Here is an 11,149-nt window from a genome sequence, read left to right as displayed (position 1 = left end):
GATGTTTAATGTGTGAGGAAAGTTAGGAGTGAGTTTGACTGACAATTTAAAATGTATATGCACTCCTTCGTTCATTGTTTGTAAAAATGTCAAATGAAAATAAAATCAGGTATAGGGCTGTTAAATTACAGAACCTGGTTAGAATGTTTGCTTTTACTACATCGCTGTAGTGTTCGATTCTTTTTTGACCATAATGTTCTTTGCCAATCCCGAATTATGCTAGTCTGCTAGTTCAATGTGTTATGTTTTGTTTTTAAATGAGATTTCATGTAAATTTAATCACAAATAAATTACAGATTAGATAAAAAAGCCAAAAAGTTGAGTTACTTATTATCCTCTGATTACTAAACACAGGCATGATGCAGAGGCTGTGTGTGCACCTGCTTATGGATATGGGATGTGATCACTCTTATGTTTTTTGTCTGGGGATGACACAATCATTTAAGATAATACAGAGTTTTTCAACGGCATTTTGTAATTGGGAAACTAAGGAAGGAATAATGTGATACTCCTGATTTTTATCTAATGTCTAACAGTGATATTAATTGTACTCCATATGTCATTTTTGTTGATGAGATGTTATTCTGAATTCTTGTCTATGGATACAGACCTCATGCTGTATCGTGCTCTATCACTGGGAAATGTAAAATGTACATATCATTGATTACGGGGTACGTGTTTGTAAGCTTTCGTGCTTCCGCATACTTCTTTTGAGCTTCCATAACTGTATAATGTGAAGTCGTAAAAAGTTAATAATGCAAACTGTTAAATAAACTAAACTAAAAACGGTAACACAAAGTCAAATCATGGTGGAGGAATTAATTAAAGCATTGCCAATGTCAGAATAAAAGAACTATGTAGAAAGAGCTTTGTTTAGTTTTACAGTGTACAGGGATTTATGAATTAGCATGTTATGCTAACGCATCATAACAATTAATTTAGCAAGTTGTAATGGTGCATCTACAGAGACATTATTTAAAAGGCATGCAGGCGGAAGCTCTCATTATAATTATGGTGATAATGAGGAGAGTATGGCAGAAGTCCAGAGAGGAGTGATGGACGTGGTCTGGGCCAGCGGATGACCTCTGGCACAAGCACAGCACACAGGAACCAGAGGAGAGCCTATAGGCACTGTGTCGAACAAGGAAACATGCACAAATCTACCAGGAACAATCCAGATCTGAACATACTGTATCATCATACACAATTATACTTGCATTTTAGAACATTAAAATGCATCATTTTTGGCGGATTGTTGTTCATATATTGTTGCACTACTTATATTGATACACATTTTATCACACATTAACAAATTTGGACTAAAATCAAATAAAATCTGGACTTCGGGTATACTTTATTTTTAGAGTGTTTTCATTTAAAAAAAATTATATTGTACAACTACAAACGACAACTTAAAATTGTGTAAACACTGTGGTGCAGATGTTTGAATATTTCTTATCTGATAAATGTGAGAATATATAATTTACACTGTGATATCTATCTGACCAAAGATGCTAACACGCAATTGTAAATGTCGACAAAAACACATGAAATCACAAGAGTTTTTAAAACAAAATGTTTCTTTAATTTGTAAGTGTCAACAGCAGTACAAAAGATGGAGTGATGTGAGAATCTTTCTGTGTGTCTTACAGAAAAGGAGGAGGTTGTTGAGGTAAATGAGTTGACCAGGCAGTTGTTGAGCCTATACCACTGCACGTTTACAATGGAGATGTGACAAATGCTGTTAATTATGTTCTGCCTGACGTTTCTCTGGGTCGTTTCATCAAGTACAGACAAGAGTCTGTGTCTCATTGGTTTGTTCTTTAGACTTCAATCTGAGGCTGGGAGAGTCCTCTCCACACATCACTGTAAAATTATTCACCTTACGTCAATACTGCACAAGGAAACCAAAGACTTGCTTGTTTACACTTCGAAGCCAAGCAAAACAAAATAAACATAAAAAGATTTTAACATTTTCTTTTTTCTTTTCAGTTTAGCAATAATACCCCAGCAAATGATTGTTTTTTTTTAACTGTATGAAGAATGTGAACATAAATGTGATGGCAACATTTTAGGTTGAATTAAAAACTTTACATTGGACTGTACAAGATATTATGATAAACTATTTACATATTCAGACATAAACTTCTTTAAAAGCAGCAACAGACACTATGTATTTCATTTTCTCTAATAACACCCAAAGAATACTTGCCATGGGCCAAGGTACCTGCCAGGAAAAAAAAAAAAATCTACGCAGAAAATTGTATCAGGCTGCCAGCTATTTCAAACTCCGGCTCCAGTGAGCACAGAGCCACACAGTGTTGCTCCAGAGACTCTAAAAAGCAAAGTACCAAAGGCAACGGTCAATGTCGCCCTGAACAACAAATAATACAGTTCTGAACAGCAGCTAGCATCAGTCCAGCATGTCAGTGAATTGTGCTGATAAATTAACACAGAGAACATTCCCACCAAAGACATTACATAGAAATCAAATACAGTAAGTCGAGTTGTCATCAATGGTGCATTAAGACCATTTTCACATCCAACAAGCGAATCAAAGAAAACTGTTGTGGATGGCTGGATAGTCATGAAACAACAAACAAAAGAATGAAAAAAAAAAGAGAAACTAAGACTAATAAAGACGCACAAAACCTGTGCATTTGACTCATCGAAAAACAAATAAATATTTGCACACTCCCACGTTTAAAAACATCTAAAAGCATCACTAAAAACAATCATTCTTAAAACACGTTGTGGAAAATGCAAGCCAAATGCATGCGATTGTTTCGGTTTATTTTGACAAATTTATCACATATTTGCGCTTTAAGGTTTGACACAAATATTCAGCATCTGATTTTATGATTTGACGTATTATCTATAAACGTTGTGTCAAGTGCCTGTCGTTTTAAATAGTACCTTATTTGTTAATATTTTCATTTAACTTGTCTATTTTCTACTCGACGGAAGATTATCAAAACAATTGAGGTGTTTGTCCTAGTCTCCGGTCCAAACCTGCAGAACGTTTCAGCATCGCCATGAGGTACAGTGACTTGTCAAATTTGAAAAAAAACAAAAAAAACATGAACCCACTAAAAAGAATAAAAACATACAGAAAATAAAATAGATTAGCCAAATACATAACTTATACTTCACTAAACACTCATGAACAAAAATATACTCCCTATGTGATATTTACAATAACATGAGATGTTGGATTGAATATCTTTAAGCGCAAATTACTCCAATGGGTTATTTCTGATTGTCCATTTGTTGTTTGACCGACAGTTTTAGAGCCAGCTGTGGCTAATAAATACTATGTTGATACAAATACAATATACAATGCAATGAAGTCTGGCGTTTCATGGTAAACTGAGCTTTGCTGTTACATTTTCTGCTCACTTTCTTGTGCTCTACCCTAGGCAGCCCTGAAGCTTAAACAAAGTGTTCATTCATCACATGTCTTGTATAAATAAACAAAATAAGTTTGACAAAACCGACTCTGGCAACTGTGAAAGCAAAATGTCCGACTGGGGGATTTAGATTTTTTTTTTTCTCAAACAGCTTCACATTTATCAGCATTGTTAAAAATACAATTTAACTGTATATCCAGTGCTTATATCACGATGAAACATTGTCTCCTCTTGAAATATTTTTTTGTCTTTTTCGCTGTATAAGCACAGTCAAGTTTCAGTTCTGTGAAGAGTTCATTTTACAGCCAGCCACACTAGATCAGTAGGGCATGGTCAAGAGCATATTTACAATCACATACAAAGCCATCTATCCACCAGCAAACAGGAGCAAACAGCGTACACATATTGAACAGGTTTACTCGGAGAGGTGTCCACTTAGAGGGCTTTAGACAGCGTGTCCTGAAATGTCTTGTACCTCTACAACCAATTAAATAAAGAACAGATGCAATGATAACAAAAAAGTAGGAATTACAGATTACTGTATCATGAGACTGTAGTAGATTGCAAAAGCAGTGAAGATGAAGCTAAATCTAAATCTGAATCTGAATCAGTGAGAGCTTTGAAATGCAGTGACCAGCATTGGGCAACTACAGCTAGTGACCAACCATCCCGATCCTTATAAAGGCAGCATTTTTTAAATGGACAGGTTCAAGGGCACGAGGGGGACTAGCTGGACTCATACATTAATAATGGTGTATTTCAGATGATATCCAGTCGTCAGTCATTTCAATAATCCCCCACAGCTTGATGTACTTGTTCCATCTGCTCACCAGCGCCTGGTGATTGGAGCGGGGTGTGAGCCCTGTGGAGGCCGCACTTCCAGCACTTTGATGGAGAGCACAATGAGGGACACACACACAGCTTTATTGTTCCTCTGCCCTCCCCGGTGTGTTCTTTTGCCCCGGGCCAGATGGCGCCCCCTGGGTGCTGAGGTTACACTGGGCAGGGGTCAAAGCAGGGCATGGCTAAGAGGGCGCCACTTAGACCTACTGCCCTAAAGAGGATCTTAGAAGCAACATCAAGGCCTCAACTGCTCTAGGAGCTTTATCAAGCTGCCGCCTTCATAAGGTCACCACTCGTCAGCTTTTTAAGCCCAAATCAGAGATTTGTGCCCCTCGCTTCGGCATAACTACATATTGTTCTCTTTCAATGCAAGAGATACGTAAGTGCATTCAGGAGCTAATTAGATTAGAGCTATATATGAGAGCATGAGAATTTGTCTAAGTGCACTAATGCAAGTCAGCATTTACCAACATCATGTCAACATGACAAGGTCATTTAAGAAACAAACATTAAGGCTTTTCTGTTGAGAAACATCCTCATAAACTGTCCCTCCTCTTAAGACTTCTGCAGTAATCAGGTCATTACTTCAACCCAATGACCGCACTCTGCTTTAAGACTTCTTAGTTTCAATGAAAGATTTACAATGTCTCAAAAGAATTAACATTTGAAAATGAAGCTTTAAGACCTAAGGCTTTAAAATTGCCATCCAAATGGGGCTTAAGTGTTTAACAGAATGTACTGTAGCTCTACATTGTACAACATCAATTTGAGAATGTAATGCCCCAAAGCTGCCTTTCGCTGCTGTTCCAATCCCACAGATTGAAGGCCTTTGGCCTTTTAGCATGCTGGCCTGATTACAATCACTCTGATTAAGAACTTGGTGAGTCAGACTTGCACACTGGGAAGAGTCAGGGATGCTCCGCTGCCTCTTGTGGACCAGGAAATGAAAGAGCTGGCCGTTTCATTGATGATCACTGCATTGGACTCAGTGGAGCTCCACAGCTCCTCCCATGCGGATGTCCTGAGTTGTATTTGTTTATTCTGTTAGGGTAAATTAAAGAAAGACTGGATAATGAAGCTGCATTAAGAGATCAAGAGATTGTCTAAGACTCACTAAGTCTACCCCAAAAGACCAAATAGATTTTAGGAACAACTCGAAAGGTTTGGCACTTCTGCACAAAATCCTACAGTTTGATTTTGTAATAAAAATAATAGTAATAATAATAATAATAATAATAATAATAATAATAATAATAATAATAATAATAATAATAATAATAATAATAATAATAATAATAATAATAATAATAATGATAAAAATAATAGTTTCTGGTTTGTCGGAATTGTGTTATTATAATTTACTTCTGGTTGTCTACTGATTAAAACATTCAAAAGCTGCTGGCACACAATACCTGAGTGACAATATTATTTCTCATCTTGAACAGTTCTGTCATTTATCACCTAATTAAGAGGAAAATGATTACGTTTGATTTCAAGCTCTGTCATTTTTAGGCAACAACCTAATAATAATAGTAATAATAATAATAATACAAATCTCTATGAAAACATTATGGCAAATTAAAACAATGAGATTAAAAAAAGAATCTTAAATTACCACAACCAAAACTGCTTCACACACTTAAGACCAAATAGCTTTTTGTTTGGGAAGCCACAACTGCATGCTGGCTTCAAACCCATGTTATGAATCTGTGTTCATAGTTAAAAACACTTGAGTTTTCTCCCCTCCGTCCCGTCACGTGTCTCCCTGTCCTGTCCAACTGTTTGCCCTCTTCAGTTGGCGTTTACGGGCTCCTGCGTTTCATTTTCACTACTATAGTCCGATTTGGGATCGTCATCGAAGTCCTCGTACATGTCCATTTCATCCTCACCGTTGACCGCCTCGCTGTTGTTCACCGCCATCGGGTTGGGCTCTAGCTTCATGTTGTAGGTGCTCTGGATGACCGGGATGGTGGGCTCGGGACTCGCGGAGGCGCTTGAGCACTCCGATGTCATCTGAGGTGAGGGTGTGGTGGTCGCCATGGTAACCGCCCCAGGACCGTAGACCATGCTGGCGGTGGTGCTGATGGGGATTTGCGGCGGTTGTCTGGTGGGAATTTAAAAAAAAAGAAGAAGAAGAAGAAAAAAAACATTAGCTTAGCTGTCATTTTCAAACCACAGATAGGAGAGTAAGAGTGTCAACGCGCAAGCCTTGAATGTCAAAAGCTGTTGGAGCAAATGAAATGAATTGTTTAACTTCAGTAAGTCTGTCAAAAACAATTTTCTTTTTTTGCTGAAAAAGCACGTGAAGGAGGACTGTTCGACGACGGTGCCTTGTGCCAGCGTCTCTGTGAAAGGGTTTAAGAGGGGGAAAAAAATCCATGACAGCTCCCGTTTTGAGTTGTTCAGAAACACTAGCCAGTTTATTGGTGACATAAAACCCAGTGCGTGGCTAGTGTGCTCCGGCGCGCAGTGATTGATACACCAGTCAGTGCTGCTTATGACTGACATGGTAACACCTGGAGAGGGACTATCCTGCTAACCGCACACAGTAAATCCAAGTGTTAAACTGCAGACTGCTGGCCTCCGGGCCTCTGAAAGCCTATACTTACTGCTTATATCCTGTAATAATGGCTCGACTTATGCCCCATTTGCGAAATACAATTGTCTAAAAACAATTACCACAAAGGGAAAATAATTAAAGATAGCGTTGACTAGAAAGTTTTTCCTAGGCACCATTTAGGCCTACTAATTATTTACAAGGCCTTTTACGTTTTCTTACAAAAAAAAAAATGTATTAAAAAAAGAAGTCATGTTGCATCAGCCTAAATTCAAAAGATGTCTAAAAGTTTTGAGTGCATAATGTGGTTAGTATGTGGCATTTGTGACGGCAGGGCTTACCCCACTGTGAAGAACTGCCTCATCTCTTGTCGGCGTGAACGCATCAACTGCTTGTACTCCCCGATGCGCAATTTCTTCCCGTCAATAATGCAGGTCCTCTTAGGCCTGGGCTTGTACTTGTAATTTGGGTACTTCTCTAGGTGCAGCTTGCTCAGACGGGCCTGCTCTTCGTAGTATGGCTGCTTGTCTTGATTAGACATAGATTTCCACCGAGAACCTGCAAGACAGAGAGCGCCATTTAAATATCGGAATGCACACAAAAAAAAACAACTCACATTTGACTCGCGAATGACTGCAGGTGATCTCGTGAAATGGCAAGCATGTTAAAATGGTATAGGTTGTTTATTTGTAGGAACTTATGTCAAACTGTATGCTAAATAGTGCAGCTTTGTGAAGAGTCCCGTGAGGTAGTGCATGACAGCACTTTTAACAGCTCTGATGTATGGACTCCAACGCAGAGGGGACAAGACCCATTTAGCCTCTGTCATTTTTCATGACAAACACTTATGGTAGTGATAGGTTATAAATCTATCTGTATGCAGAGCTGCTCTGTCTGATAATAGTGCCCTTTTCACACACAGGAGCAGTTGTATATCATTACAGGACATGCATTTATCAAGACAAAATACAAATATGAATATTTATAATGGCAAAAAAACAAAACAATGTGCATAATTAATATTCAAAGATAACATAGTTTTGTTCGTGTTGACTCTTACCTAAAATCTTGCTAATGTTGGAGTTGTGCATGTCGGGGAAGGCCTGCAGAATCTTCCTCCGTTCATCTTTCGCCCACACCATGAAGGCGTTCATTGGCCTCTTAATGTGAGGCTCGTTGTTGTTTCTCCCTCTGGCTTCCCTGAAGACTCGAGCCTCTGTGGGTCCGGCTCCTCCTGTTGGCCAACAATAATAGGATTGGGATTTATCTGAAGAGCCATTGACTTCCGTGGACCCTGGAACGGCCAGAGCAGGAACAAGAGGAGAGGGCAAGGCAAGGCATTGATTAAATGACCAGCCATGTTCAATCACTCTGTTCAATCTCGCTGTCATCTGCTGTCACTGCCATTATCAGCGCAAATGTGATCATTGTTTTCGACAAGCACTGGCTACTGATCCCCCAGAGAGCTGCACTTTTCATCAAGTGGAAGAAAAAAAAAAAAAGTAGCCTGCTTTTATTGTGCAATAACCGTGAAAAGTTTACCAAAGACTTCCCACATTGGTTTATTCTCCTACTGAAAATTGCATGTTTTCTTCCATATAGTAAGAGAATACCAATACTAAACTGACACTCTAAATTTTTCAACACGCATTGATTCAGCCACGCCATCCCTCTCTTTTTCTCTGTATATTTTATGTTCTCAAGAGTAAAGACAAACAAACATGCACATATTCGGAATAAAAAGAGTATGCCGATTCTGCATACGGCTGCTTTTCAATCAGGCCACTCACAATCAGCATGAGGAGAGAGTTTCCCTCCATATTAAACTGTACATCAGGCTGATAATGATTTCTGTTTGCATGTGCATTTGCTTCCTTTTATAACGTAAGATGTGAAAGAATTAAATAAAAGCAATATGAATATTTCAACAAACAAAAACATGTTGATAAACAAGGCTTGAAAAATAAGACAAAAAAGCCTTCCATATGCCACGATACATCTTTAATGATCTCAAATCTGGAAAAGAAAGCTTGGGATGACTCATGCATATTTCATCATCCACATGTGAAGTCTTCTCATTAGACCATTCCATTTGCAGCCTTGGCACATGGTACCTGGGGTTTGATTTCTATTATTATTTCAGCTGATAAACAAATTCAAACTCTTAATGAGTAACAGAGCAGTGTGCATAGTCATTTTGAAAATATGGTCAAATGAGCCACTGTTTTCATCCCTGTCTCAATATAAAGTGCATTCTGTTTCTAACACTTGAAATAATAATGTGCACACAATGATCTTGACTCTATGATGTACTGAGAGAGGAGATGTCACAACAGAAAAGGTTCAGTTTAAGGTGCTCCTCAGAATTAGGATTCTCTTCCAGTAAATGTATTTATGACTGCGACAACGGGGGACTCGACTCAAAACGATTAGGATTATTGGGACAATATACCAAGGCTAGCAACATCTACATAAGAAGAAGTTGCTCTACTAAAATACATGCTCAACCTGTGTGAATATGACGTTTCTTTTAAAATTAGACGTGGTATTCCAAACCAGGGCCAACAGTGTCCATGAATCCAAAAATAAAACAGTGCGTTTGCTGTTATCGAGGCCACAGTACGTTAATTTCATTTAGCATGCACTCACTGTATGAATTGATTTTACTTTGTTTGGATTTGACAACCATGTTTATTGTGCAATGAAATGTGGTGTGGCGAAGGGCTGACAGTATCCATCAACACGGGCCAATCTGCTGACTGCTGGGGCCAGATGAAGGTATTCATTAGCTCAGGAGCGCTGCGCTCACTCAGACACGACAGCCAGTGTCTGCGCCCTGGGATCGCTCGTTGTAATTTACGATGCTCCCGTGCCATTACTCTATCACTGACACTGATTCAGCAATTTATATACTGTGTGCATGCATACAGGCAGAGGTGAGCTTTAAACAGGGAGGGGGACACAACAAGCCACTGCCATCAGCAAGTGCCACATTCATAGTTAGCCAGGAAAGTATCCACGTGACTGTTCACTGGAGAGAAACCAGATGAGCCGTGTGTAACGGCACAAACAGGGCGCCTTAACAAGGAGATGTTCGTCTAATGCAAGGAAACCACATGTCTCCATCTGAGTTTAGGGTTGACTTTAAAAACAACTGTCAATGTCTTTGTGTGAGAGTGTTTTTTTTAAGGGGCAAATTTTATTTGACATTTGTCTGGTTGAAAGATAATTTTGTCGTCTTGACACCTGTGTTCCAGCCTGCATGTGGTTAATCAAAAGACTCCTGTGCAGGGCAGCATGCAATTTACGCCAACATTGTTTCAGGCTTTTCATTAAAAATTACAACGGTGCTCTGACATTTTGCAAATGAACATTTACATTTTTCCAAGAGAGATAGGACGTTTAGGAATCAGTTAGTTAGCTATGTGATTGTGTAAATAAACACAGATGTTTAGCAGTGACAGGGCAGGCCCCTGACGGCAGCTCTGGGAGGCGCTGACACGGGAAGCGCTGTTTAATAGAATTTATTGTGATTCATGAGGCCTGCAGCTCAAGTGTGACAGAGCGATATGAGAATCCCCTTTTAATTTGTCTCTCCTGGAAACACTGCTGATGAGCGGCATGAATTATGTGAGAAAGACTGATTGTGTGTGAGATTTAGAGGGTAAAATGGGAGTCACTGTGGTAAGAGGTACACAGCACAAAAGCAAAGGAATAAAGAGAGTACATAGCAGGGCCCGAAAGGCTCCACACCTGTGAGCTACAGGCTCAGACTCGATGTGAACGAGCCAGAGGGAGCACAGCCCCAGTCGGCCCTTCTCCCCCTTTTCCTCTTTACTCATCTTTGTTCATGGCAGACACAGGATGTCACCCAGGAATCTGCTGGAGAGGAAGAGCAGTGAGGAGGAGACAATCACGCAAACTTGCCAAGCCCTCTGTGTCAGGATCACATCTAACACCTCCAACTGCAGGCATTTAGCTGACAATAGAGCCGCTCCCAGAGCAGGATCGGGCTAGACTAATGTATTTGAATTGACAGGCCAGAGAGCAGCGCCCTGGAACCTCTGCTCAGCTTTTTAAGCACGCTAATCAAACCATTACAAATTACAAGCGATATAAGCCCTATTATTACAAGTCAATCCCCTTTTTTCATTTGAAGCGTGTATACTTTAGCACGCTGCCACAGGCACATGGGAACTGGGGAACAAACACCAGACCTGTTTCAACTTGATCCTCTCTTGTGTGTGCATTTAACTTAAAGTAGACCTTAATCCTTTACAACTCCCAAGCAAGCATTACAATGTCAGATAGGGATTTGTGACCTGTATTTTACAACTTC

General features: G+C 39.5%; 1 protein-coding gene across 7 annotated transcripts in view; it reads right to left on the bottom strand.

Moving 5' to 3' along the window:
- Nucleotides 1-1,562: 1,562 nt before the first annotated feature.
- The window catches only part of sox6 (SRY-box transcription factor 6), a 99,211-nt gene continuing 89,624 nt past the window's right edge, over nt 1,563-11,149 (bottom strand). For 5 of the 7 annotated variants that reach the window (XM_079555676.1, XM_079555675.1, XM_079555678.1 and 2 more), the window contains 3 exons: nt 7,871-8,104; nt 7,152-7,368; nt 1,563-6,357 (listed from right to left, as the gene is read on the bottom strand). In XM_079555676.1, coding sequence (XP_079411802.1) covers nt 6,045-6,357; nt 7,152-7,368; nt 7,871-8,104 — 764 coding nt within the window. In that variant the 3' untranslated portion in view covers nt 1,563-6,044. The remainder of the gene's footprint in view (nt 6,358-7,151; nt 7,369-7,870; nt 8,105-11,149) is intronic. The other 2 variants (XM_079555680.1, XM_079555681.1) reach the window with 1 other exon arrangement.

The sequence above is a fragment of the Gobius niger genome (genome assembly GCF_951799975.1).
Source record: "Gobius niger genome assembly, chromosome: 4".
NCBI lineage: Eukaryota > Metazoa > Chordata > Actinopteri > Gobiiformes > Gobiidae > Gobius > Gobius niger.
The sequence above is the reverse complement of the archived record's forward strand: the minus strand, read 5'-3'. Positions and strand labels throughout refer to the sequence as shown.